The 12,970-nt window shown below is 38.9% G+C and overlaps 1 protein-coding gene across 1 annotated transcript in view; it reads left to right on the forward strand.

The window, feature by feature from the left end:
• The window catches only part of ANXA10 (annexin A10), a 124,185-nt gene that overhangs the window by 90,794 nt on the left and 20,421 nt on the right, over window positions 1–12,970 (forward strand). The window contains exon 5 of the mRNA XM_048847234.2: window positions 8,223–8,317. Within this exon, the coding sequence (XP_048703191.2) occupies window positions 8,223–8,317 (95 nt within the window). The remainder of the gene's footprint in view (window positions 1–8,222; window positions 8,318–12,970) is intronic.

Genomic DNA, 12,970 nt, shown 5'->3' on the forward strand with positions numbered 1-12,970 from the left:
TTCTGGGGATCAGAATACTGAATCTTTGACTGAGACATTTTCCTAATCAGGATAGCTGTCTGCATAGGAAACTTTCAAATTCACCCTGCTAGGCTTTTTACAAGTATTAAAACTATGGCTGTCAAACAATTAAAAAACTAATCACGATTAATTGAGAGATTAAAAAAAATCACAATTAATTGCAGTTTTAATTGTACTGTTAATAATAGGCTATCATTTATTTAAATATTTTGGATGTTTTCTATGTTTTCAAATATATTGATTTCAACTACAACACAGAATACAAAGTGTACAGTGCTCACTTTATATTATTTTTATTACTAATATTTGCACTGTAAAATAGATAAACAAAAGAAATTGTATTTTTCAATTCGTCTCATACAAGCACTGTAGTACAATTTCTTTATTGCTGTGACGGGGTCCGGACTCACCACCACAGCGCCTCCTACTGTTCATTCTGAGAATTAGCTCAGTTCATGTGGAGCGCCCTCTGCCGGTGCTGTCCCGTCTGTCTCTTGCCCTAGATTGGCGTCTCGACCCGCGTTGCTCTCAGCTTGAGTCATCCTCTTCAGGACACTGCTCTCCGGCAGTGCCCACTGCTCTGGTCTCACCCCCTTCCGGGGGTTTGGTGTTATCAGCAGTCCTTCTCTTCGCCCCAGCCACAATGGCCAACAACACCCCCAAAGGCTAACCCCTTTTGGCAGGGGTCTGGTGCAGTCCATGATGACCACTCCTAACGGCCAGGTAGAAGTGCAAGGGGGAAGGGAGGGACCCAGGCCTGCCCTCTACTCTGGTTTCCGACCCAAGACCCTTTGACGGCAGCCTTCCTGCCTGCCCTCCTTCTCTCCCTTTGTCCGTCTCTCTCCCTGGGCCGTTTCCCCTTCAGCCCCTTTACACTGGCTAGGCCCTTTTAAATTTGTTTTGCGTTAATTGCTTGAGTTAACTGTGATTAAATGACAGCCCTACTTAAAACACCAAATCTGGCATTCTGTCCAGCCATTCTCTTCAGTGGAGCGTATGTGCCTCCATTTAGCTATGTATACTTTGTCCCAGGAAATACCAAAAACGAGTATTATTAAGTACAATCTGCCTCTTCTTTTTGATTGATTACGCTGTTACATGTTATGGTTTCTCATATTTTACTATTTTTAAAGCAAGAACTTTTAATGAGTCATATTTTCACTGGGATTAAAATAGACAATATTCTGTCCATCACCTATTAAATACAAATTGCAATAACACATTTTAATATACTTTAAACTTAATCATGTAAAAACATGGGAACAAACTTCTGTTTTCATGCATGACTATTTATCTACAAAATTAAAGCAATTTGACTTCAATGAAGCTATGTCCATTTACTCCCCACAGCCTTTGCCCTGAGAGCTGGCAGTCTGTTGCCCCAGTCTAGCTAACAATTATGCATGTAAGTAAAATTACTCACATTTGTAGTCCCACTGAGCACAATGGGAGTATTCACATGAGTAATGTTACTTATGGAAATAAACAATTGCTGTGCTGAGCACTAACTTCAAGGATGGACAAACCATTTTTCATTATAAACAAACCTCCTGAAGTAACTATTCTCTGAAAAGTAAAAATAATATACTGGATTTGAAACTGCACACTTCTTGAATCTGAGGCTACATCATTGAACGGAATGGGACCTTTGCTATTGACTTCAGTGTGCATGTGATCGGACTCCAGATGAGAAATAAAATGGCATCCATGTCATTCATGAGAGCCAACAGCCTGCCATGTGGTGAGGAAATGATGCTCTGCCAATTAAACAAGACTTAATTTACTGTATTACAGACTGATGACATTCTATTCAGAATTTGTAGTTATACTGTAGAATGTTTTATTACCCTGATCAGCACTTGGCAACATAATACAGGCCATAGTTCTTGCAGCTAATATCAAATTTGTCAAAATAGAACCTATGAGTTAAAATTCATACAATAAAATCTGCATAATCCCAAAAAATCAAGAATTCATTCAGAATAATGCTAAAGAACCTTAAAGACTATCCTCCTCTAACACCATGCTACCCATCACTAAAGTTTCCATTCCAAAACTTCTGTGGGTTACCTGTAACTTTCACTTAAACACTTTGTTATTTGACATTTGAGAAGCTAGTTATTAATCAACCATTTTTCCAAGTCAGATGCAACATGACGATTAAAACAATTTCATTAATGGACTTGCTGATATAGAAAATCGTCATGTCAGTTACATAAAGTAGTATTTATGGAAGGGTTATATAAAGCTGGTAATTGATTAATGAAAACACTGAATGATAATGTTACTAATATGGATTTAATGTTACTAATGTGAAACTACATTTGGCAAACTAATCTCATTTGCCCATTTTTAATGCTCTGAAATTTTATTGAAGAAACAACCACTAGTTCATGTAAGTGCACAGAAGATGATCAGCAGTCCGATCATGTGTAACAAAACTAAGGTACATTGTAGCGGACACTCATATTTCATCCCTCACAGATTCAGTGAAAGTGTTAAAAATAGATTTCAGAGTAACAGCCGTGTTAGTCTGTATTCGCAAAAAGAAAAGGAGTACTTGTGGCACCTTAGAGACCAATTTACCAATTTATTTGAGCATGAGCTTTTGTGAGCTACAGCTCACTTCATTGGATGCATACTGTGGAAAGTACAGAAGATCTTTTTATACACACAAACCATGAAAAAATGGGTGTCTACTACTACAAAAGGTTTTCCCTCCCCCCACCCCACTCTCCTGCTGGTAATAGCTTATCTAAAGTGATCACTCTCCTTTGCAATGTGTATGATAATATTGGGCCATTTCCAGCACAAATCCAGGGTTTAACAAGAACGTCTGGGGGGGGGTAGGAAAAAACAAGGGGAAATAGGTTACCTTGCATAATGACTTAGCCACTCCCAGTCTCTATTCAAGCCTAAGTTAATTGTATCCAATTTGCAAATGAATTCCAATTCAACAGTCTCTCGCTGGAGTCTGGTTTTGAAGTTTTTTTGTTGTAATATCGCAACTTTCATGTCTGTAATCGCGTGACCAGAGAGATTGAAGTGTTCTCCGACTGGTTTATGAATGTTATAATTCTTGACATCTGATTTGTGTCCATTTATTCTTTTACGTAGAGACTGTCCAGTTTGACCAATGTACATGGCAGAGGGGCATTGCTGGCACATGATGGCATATATCACATTGGTGGATGTGCAGGTGAACGAGCCTCTGGTAGTGTGGCTGATGTTATTAGGCCCTGTGATGGTGTCTCCTGAATAGATATGTGGACACAGTCGGGAACAGGCTTTGTTGCAAGGATAGGTTCCTGGGTTAATGGTTCTGTTGTGTGGTATGTGGTTGCTGGTGAATATTTCCTTCAGGTTGGGGGGCTGTCTGTAGGCAAGGACTGGCCTGTCTCCCAAGATTTGTGAGAGTGTTGGGTCATCCTTCAAGATAGGTTGTAGATCCTTAATAATGTGTTGGGGGGGGTTTAGTTGGGGGCTGAAGGTGACGGCTAGTGGCGTTCTGTTATTTTCTTTGTTAGGTCTGTCCTGTAGTAGGTGACTTCTGGGAACTCTTCTGGCTCTATCAATCTGTTTCTTCACTTCTGCAGATGGGTATTGTAGTTGTAAGAATGCTTGATAGAGATCTTCTAGGTGTTTGCCAATTAACTTAGGCTTGAATAGAGACTGGGAGTGGCTAAGTCATTATGCAAGGTAACCTATTTCCCCTTGTTTTTTCCTACCCCCCCCCCCAGATGTTCTTGTTAAACCCTGGATTTGTGCTGGAAATGGCCCACCTTGATTATCATACACATTGTAAGGAGAAAAGGAGTACTTGTGGCACCTTAGAGACTAACCAATTTATTTGAGCATGAGCTTTCACGAAAGCTCATGCTCAAATAAATTGGTTAGTCTCTAAGGTGCCACAAGTACTCCTTTTCTTTTTGCGAATACAGACTAACACGGCTGTTCCTCTGAACATTGTAAGGAGAGTGATCACTTTAGATAAGCTATTACCAGCAGGAGAGTGGGGTGGGGGGGGGGAGAGAAAACCTTTTGTAGTGGTAAACACCCATTTTTTCATGGTTTGTGTGTATAAAAAGATCTTCTGTACTTTCCACAGTATGCATCCAATGAAGTGAGCTGTAGCTCACGAAAGCTTATGCTCAAATAAATTGATTAGTCTCTAAGGTGTCACAAGTATTCCTTTTCTTTTTAAAAATAGATGGAAATAAAAACTTACCAGACACCTAGCCACCTTTATCCATTTGTGTTTCTAAATGAACGGTACGATCTCCCTAAAATAGTCTGCAAATAGCATTGGTAGATATTGAGTTTTCAATTACATTTTTCATCAGATTCCATTTTCAACTAAAGATATCCTGAAATATTTTAAGTTTTTTCATTTAAGTTGGTCATACTTTTTGATGAGCTACAGGCTGGATGGATTTTTTCATGAATTTCAAGAAATGAAAAATTTAGGATTTTTTTTTTAAGTAAAATCTTTTGGTGAAAAAATCATGTAACTTTTAAATCAGCTCTTTGTAAAGCTATCACTGTTCCTTCCAGTCCCCCATTGACTTGTTTCTAGTGTCATGCCCACAGAACCTGTCAACTGACCATACCTTAGTCAAGGACCACTGGGAGACTCACAGTTATTGAAAATAACCTTGTGATTGGGAACCATCACTTTAAGCACAGCCTATTATACACATTTTCATATCGCTGTTACCCAAGTTTTCTCTTCTACTTCCATCTCATTTGTTACATTCACTTTTATCTTAAATTAGATTGTAAAGTCTTCAGGGCAGGGACCATGTGTTATGTGTATGTACAGCATATAGAACACTAGGACACAATCCTGATTGGGCCTTCTGGTTGCTACCACAGTACAAATATTAAATAAAAATAATTGAAAAGCAGTCTGATCTGCTGCATCCCTAACATTTAGCAGGTACAGTACATGTCACAGTTCAGGGTAACTGCACCTATATTCCCCCATCGTCCAGCAAGGACATCCACTCTTGGTTCCTCTGTTGTCATCACTCTTGGATGGATACATGCACCTCTCCCTTCTGACTGGGGTATTTCTGGGCTGAAAAGTTCTCTGCCTCTACTGTACTATCCCCCAGGAAGCCAGGCTACCTAAATGGCCAGCCTCTCTACTTTATTTGCTCTTCAAAGACTAATAACACTGTAATTGCTGGTAGTTAGAAGTTACCTCATTTTTTTCTAAGCAAACCCTTTTATTCTTAAGGTGAAAGCATTACGGAGAAAACATTAAAGCTAAGAGCTTATATGAATACTAATAAGCCTGTCAGAGATCACCCCCTCTAATTAGTTCTTCAAACCCTCCAGACAGGGTTTTCCTCTGGTGAGCAGCTTTCACTTAGAACTAGCTCCCCATGAATTAGATTCCCTCCTTTAGATAATTTGGGCCTTTGAAGAGACCATGAATAGGTAATCTGCCAGACAATAGGCTTATCTTTAAGGCACAGTTTAAAAAAAAATAGCTCCTAGGGTGAATAATTTGCATTCCGCTCTTCCCAAGTATTTCCTAGGAACCCCACTCAACCAAAAGTTCAGTCTTGTCTGGTCAATTGTTTTAAGAGTCCTTTGAAGCACATAACACTTCATAGTATTTATGTTAGTCCTGCCTCCCCTTTAAAAAGTTACATGCCATCCCACAATAATACATAAACATTTGCATGTTTAATACAATGGCCTAAGAGACTTTAACTTAAGGTTTGTCCTAGATATTGTCATGTCTGTTACACAAAAATCTGACAAAGATCACAGAATCACATTCTGTGAGTACCATTTGTAACCTATTGGTCATGCAAAGGGTTTATTAAGCAGTTGTCTGTTCTCCTGGAACAGCCTTGAGTCAATGTAATTTAAAAGTGCAGTTTAGCTTGTAAAGACCTTTACATAACTTGTATTTTGATTGGCTGGTTCTTTTAATTATTCTTTTCAGGGTGTTGCTGCTTTTTGATATAAAGATAAGGATGGCTGGCCCATCAATATAAGAGTATTAAAACCTCAGCTTTGTGCAAGTCACTGCCACCTTCCTTGGAATTCTACCCCTTTTGTATCTTTGAAGCACAACTCTTTTATAACCTGTTGAATCATCCACTTTTCCAGTAAGAGACGACATGATTTTGTCCTTGGAATGTCACTAAAAAGCCAAGTCATATCAAATCATCAAGAGTTCTCTTTTGGGAGATAAAAGCAAAATAAGTGAATTAATTGTGAATTATTTTTTACCTTCTTTTGAGTTTTAGCAGTCATACTGACTACATATTAATGAAAATATTGCTCAAAGTGACTGAAGAGTAACCGAGAAACATTGGGCAAGAGCTACATATGTCCCCAGTTCTCACATTTTTTTCTTATATAATTCCATTGGCTGCCCTGGAATTATTCCTGATACATCCTGGCCCCATAAATTGGACTTTCCACATGTGGGGAGTCCTCAGCTGGTGAGGAATTTGTGTATGATATTCCTTTCCCAGCCTGGCCAGGAGGATGCCTGGCTGGATGGTTACTGTAATCCACCAATCCCTAGGTGGCACAGCACTCCTGTGCAGGGAAGCCTTTACTAGCCAGTGGAATTTAAGACATCAGTTTAGCAAAGTATTGAAACATGTGCTTACCATTAGGCACATGAGTAGTCCTAGTGAAGTTAACAGGACACAATGTCTGAAAATTAAACATCTAATAGGTGTTTTTCTTAATAGGGCCTTAAGTTGGCTCAGAAGAATTCTGGGACTGGGATCAGTGTAGCACCAGCCTCACGATCAGGGAGTTACAAATGACTCTTTTCTGTTATGCCTAGCAGATTCTGGGTGCAGCAGAGAAGTCGGTCGATACACAAAAGTGTGCCACTATTGTATTCATAAGCTTTTCAAATGGATGTTCTATTCATTTTCCAAGGCTTCTCTTTCATTGCTGTGTCAGACTCATTTCAGTGCTCAGTTAAAAGTTGTGAGGCTTGATCAAGCATCATCAGCATTGAAAACATCACATTCCATAAATGGATGCAATTAAAATCCTAAGACTAAGTCTACAATGCAAATCAGGAGAAACATTTTGCTCCACAGCAGATAATCTGTGATTTCTGTTGAAATGGTTCTGCAATGTAGCCTCTCTGAAATGACCTTCAGTAATTCCCAAACTATTTATGCTCCCACTCAGTGTCTGACCCCACACCACAGACAAGATTATTAATAGTAAAGGTTTGGTTTAATAACTGCTGCTTAAAACAATAATTTTTCCCATGTAAAAAGAAGAAACAAGAACATAGTATTGTGTTTCTTTTTACACAGGAAAAAACATTTTTTCATGTTTTCAGCAGCAACAGTTCCTGCAGGTCTTATATAAATATAAGAAACAACAGATGAATTTGGCCTATCTCCACTAAAATCAATTGAGCTCCACCAGGAAAGAATTTGTCTGGAAATGTCATTAAAAAACCAAGTCATATCAAATCATCAGGAGTTCTCTTTTGGGAGGTAAAAGCAAAATAAGTGAATTAATTGTGAATTATTTTCTATCTTCTTTTGAGTTTTAGCAGTCATACACTGATTGCATAAATTTAGCAGGTAGCTCTAATCACCAGTTACAAACTAATGATCATAGATAACGTTCTTCCACAAAGTAACCCTTGGTCCTAATGCATCATTCAGAAACCAGTATTAATAAATAATCCTTCAACATTTTATTTTACACCATCTAACTGAGCACCTTATTCAGCAATTTTACAACCAATGGTCCCTCTGTGAATGGCCATTCCATTACTGGAAATCAATAACTCGAAAATGACAATTTAATGAGCATTGTCACATCCAAACTCAACCTTCCAGTCCTAGCTATAAATTCTACCTGAATGCCTAGTTCTTATTTGATGAAAGCTTTAATCCAATTTTACTGATGTTTTCAAGTCCATTCCCCTTGAGCGTATGGTAATGCATCTGATGATAATACAGATTTCTTGACTATTTGTCAGTAGTACACCAGCAAGTGAAAGGTACATAAGCATGATAAATATTTTTGATGTTTGTAAATACCAATCTGATATTAATCCGTTGAGTTTTTTCTGCAAGAAATGTGTTTAATGCATTTGAACAAAACATGGTATCTTACTTACACTCACCAAACAATGATAAATATAAGTAAAAGTTTAATTTAAGCATTTGGTCTTGTTTCCTTTCCAGGTTGTGAAAAGGACATGGTGATTGATATTCTAACACAGCGTTGCAATGCACAAAGACTTATGATTGCAGAGGCTTACAGGGAAATGTATGGCAGGGTATGATGACATCGTTTTGCATATGTCCACATTTATAACTCTCCTGTACTTATTGCTGTTGGCCTTTTCATCAGGTCATTTTCTGGAACCCAATCTCTGGCATGAAGCTGTATCGCCACCTGATTGACAGACAACTACTTCATTTATATGACTATCAATACCTCTGCAGGTTTTAGACTGTCATTTATCATTTATGTGACAGTGGAAGTTAAACATCTGTTTAGACATAAAGAACTAAGAAGGAAACGAGGTAGTGAGTGAACTGTGGGAGAAGAAACTTTCCATGTTCCTCTACTGATCTTACATACATTCTTTAGAAATACCTCTATCTTCCCCTCACCCCAGTTTCTCAAATATAGTTTGTTCTCCTGATTACAATGTGTGACTTTAGGCATTTTACTTAAATTCTCTGTGCCACTGAGTACCCACTGGTACATAGGAAATAAGTTAGCTGATAGAGATATGGTGATATGTAAATAATGTTTGTAAGATGCTTCAAAACTTGTATGAGATCAGATCTGCTCACATCCAGAAGTGATGTGGTACAATTTTTGTGATAATACACCATCACCAATTTTATACTGAAATACACACACACACAAACACACATATGCTTTTCAAATATGAGAGGACAGAAGCTTGGGTAGCTTTTGTCTTCTGATCAGATTCTATTTTTTAAATATTCTATTTAAATTTATTAAAAGCACCTACCATGAACATTAGCATATCTTATACATGTCAAAGGAGGCAATATTGCCTAGTGGCTAGAGCGGTGACCTGGATTCTATGCCCAGCCCTATAACTGATCTGCTGGGTGCCTTTGGGCAAGCCATGTTGTCAGTCTGTGCCTCAGTTTCCCCATCTGTAAAATGGGGATAATGATACTGACTTTCTTTGTGAAGTGCATTGAACTCTACAAAGATACAAAGGGCAATGCAAGCGTCAGATTTTCTTATTATATACAAAAAATACACAACTAATGAAAAATCCTGTGATTAAACTGACCAGATTTTCCTCAGTCATAATAAAAATTAGGCCAATAGCTTGAGTTAAATCCAATTTCCCTGAACTCTGGATCACCCAGTCCCCCTCAATCTACCAGCTCACCACAACCCTGAGAAAAGAGATTCTCCTTGAGAAGTGTCTTGATACTTACAGTGGAGCTTCTCAGCTGGGAGGGTGTTCTCCATAAACAGACCTTAACTATTGAATTGATTCCCTCCCTGATCCAAAATTGCCCAAGTTTGTTGATTTTTATAAAGCCCGCCTGTTTTCTGAGATAATGAAGGGATGGAGGGTCAGAAGGAGAGCTGGTATTTATGGGTAGAGGGGAGAACTTTTTGAACTTCATGTTCATGTTTAGTTGGTTATTTTCTGGTTTGCAGGGAGTGGGCTGATGATTTTGTCTGGATTATTATGTCTTTAAACAAAGGTAAAGAAAGAGTTGTAGTTTATTCATTTTGATTTATAACACAAAAATAAGCCATAGCTCATCTCACCTTCCAACTTCTGTTGTTCTACTTCCATTTAATTGAAATCACTAGAACATCAGTATGTACATAAGTGAATTCTATTACCTAGATATCTTAACTACTTTTATGCCTCCTATCACTATACCTGAATACCTCAGTCTTTAATTTATCCATCTTCACAACACTCCTGTAAAGTAGGTAGTGTCGTTATCCCCCTTTACCAAAAGGGAATAGAGACACAGACACTTACACAAAGTCACACAGGAAATCAGTGGCAGAACCTAGGTCTCCCCAATTGTAGGCTGTATCCCTAACCACTATATCATCCTTCCTCTCTAATGTAACTGTAGTAGTTGCCATTAAAGAGTTAGCTTTTGCAAACACTTACTTCACAGTTACCATAACTTCCTTCATTAAGTGTAGTGAAAACTGTGGTAATCTCAGACAGTGTGTGTGGAAATAGTTGGTAACTGAGGTTTAGTGATTTCTGCCGTACCAATTATTATTTGGGATTGAGTCAACAGTTTTAAAAGATCAAATAGTGTTCGTTATAGGCACTGTAACAACTTTTAATTGTATTTTGTTAAGAAACTGAGTTTATCTAATCAAGCTAATCTCATCTCAGGTGTGTGTACAGTCCACAGCAGAAACCCTGTACACAGCACTTCTTTTCATCAAGTCCTCCTCTGATATTTTTCTGGAATATTACCTGCAACTGGAGCTATCATTATAATAAAATTAAAAAGTAAATGATATTTTAAATTACTGAACCTATGGGTAACTGGGATATAAATCTATATTATTTCCAGAAAGAATTGCCAGTTCCTTTTTAGGGGATGGGACTTCACATAATGTGGTTTGAGATATTCTGTATTAATGGAGGATAACTCCTGTTATGTCTATTTAATTCAACAGTTTGGATTTCCATTTTAAAATCCTGAAACAAACAACAAATAACAGAACAAAGAATAGATTCCTCTAGGTCAATTTTACCTTAAATTCATCCTCCTTTTCCCACCTCCCAGGAATAGCCTCTTGGCCCTGTAACGTTGATGGCTGCAGGTCTCATGATAAGGAGGAACTGGAAATGTAAAGGAGAATCTCTGCTTTCATTTTTAAAGAAAGTTTTTAGCCCTTTTTTCAATGTAAACAAGTTGCTAATGTTAAAAGGAACAAGCAGAATGTGTGGGGTAGAGAAGAGTCTAACGATACACAAATTAAGTTAAATTAGTCAATTATTGGGTGCATTTTGCTAACCTTCCCTAAAGTCTTTATGCCAACCCTATGTAAAGTGATGTGGAAATGGGGGTCAGTAATTAGTTACTATTTGGTTGAAGGAGCAGGCAAAAATGCTAAGGGTCTGCCACTTCTCCACATCCTCCCTCTCTCTTCCTCATCCCTATCCCATTTCTCTGGTTTATAGCTCTCTCTCATGGGACATGTTCAGCTTTAATATTTTGTTTTGATTTTTTTTTAATTCATCGAACAGTCCACTGTGTAGACACTCATATCAACTTCACATGTTTAGACCTCTCTCTAGATCAATTTTTAATCTGGTAGCTATTGTGCTTCCAATAGGATCCTGTTCATATTGACACTAACATGAATTACAAACTGGAAATGGGGCAAATGAAAGGCAGAAATGGATAAAAGCAAATGCTGAAGTTAAACCTTCTGAACTAGCTGGGTGATTCAGACATATCCAGATACTTAGAGATTCCTTCTTACAATTATCCTTTAAGGATTTATCAGAGAGACAATTGGCAATTTTTAATAATGACAACTTAAATTTGTCTTTTCTTATTTTTCACTACTTCTTTTCATTCTACCCTAGTTCTGATTGCAGGGGGTAATTTTTAATTGGTCTCCATTTGTATTATTAATCCATATTCCCACAGGCATGCTGTCAGCAGTAAAATGTCTTAATGAATTAATTTCAATTCTGTGTGTGATTTAGTAGTTGTCAAATGTATCTAATGCACATTCAGGGAAGATTACATATTGTTTCTTCATCATAAATTCATTTTTTAATTTGTATGTCTCCTTCCTCATTGCTACTCTGTTTACTAAATTAATTATACTCAGAAATCCTGTGGTTATCTTTAATTATTCTCCTTCTGAGAGATAGAGAGGTTTTTACATTAACTATGTTGTTATTTTCAGTTATAGTTTTTCCACCATCCCCATGGATCTCTTGGTAATGAAAAATCTTCACCAATACACAAAAAAGTGTTTAAGACAAGTTGCATTGGAAGAAACACCCTTAGTAGTTTTGGTTCAGTCCATCAAAAGCAAAGTCTCTATCTTTGAACTGAAAGAAGATATATATGGGGGAGGTGGGGGGACTGACTGGTTTATGGGATTGGAGTCCATTTGATCACTGATTTAAATACAACTTCAGGTCAGTAGGAATCTGGGCCCAGGTCCTCAGAGGTATTTAGGCTCCTAACTTCCATTGATTTCAAGATTAAGGCACCACTGCAATCCACAGAACCCTCACTCAGTTGGAGCCAAAGCTCACTGCCTACATTTCCACAGTAAAAAACTCACTATATGCCTAATCTTCTGCCACAGGCAGGCACCCTGGCTTATCTCATGCCTCAAGCTAGGCAAAGATAGATGGTCTCCTGCCCATCTCACCTGCAAAGCCTGATCCAGTAGCTGTGCTCTGAATCGGGCTCTCTCCACACCAAAGAGCTGGGTGGAGGAGGAGTTAACATCCTCCCTTATAAACTTTAGCCCAGTGCTTAGGACACTCACCTGGGATGTGGGAGATCACAGGTGCCAACTTTTGTTGGCGCCGGTGGGTGCTTGTGCCCTCCCCCCCCGGCCCCGCCACGACGATGCCCCTGTTGGATCCCTCCCCAAATCCCCACCCAGGCCCAGCCTCTTCCCCAGGTGCGCCGCTTTCCTTCTCCTTCGCCCTCCCTCCCTCCCAGACTTGCTGTACGAAACAGCTGTTTTGCGGCGCAAGCGCTGGGAAGGAGGGGGGAGAAGCAGGATGCGACAGCGCGCTCAGGAGAGGAGGCAGAGCAGAGGCGGAGGTGACCTGGGGCGGGGCGGGGACCTGCCGGTGGGTGCTCTGCACCCACCAATTTTTCCCATGGGTACTCCAGCCCCGGAGCACCCACAGAGATGGCGTCTATGTGGGAGACCCCAGTTGATTTCCCCCTCTGCCTGA

The sequence above is a fragment of the Caretta caretta genome, chromosome 4 (genome assembly GCF_965140235.1).
Source record: "Caretta caretta isolate rCarCar2 chromosome 4, rCarCar1.hap1, whole genome shotgun sequence".
In the NCBI taxonomy this organism is placed as follows: Eukaryota; Metazoa; Chordata; order Testudines; family Cheloniidae; genus Caretta; species Caretta caretta.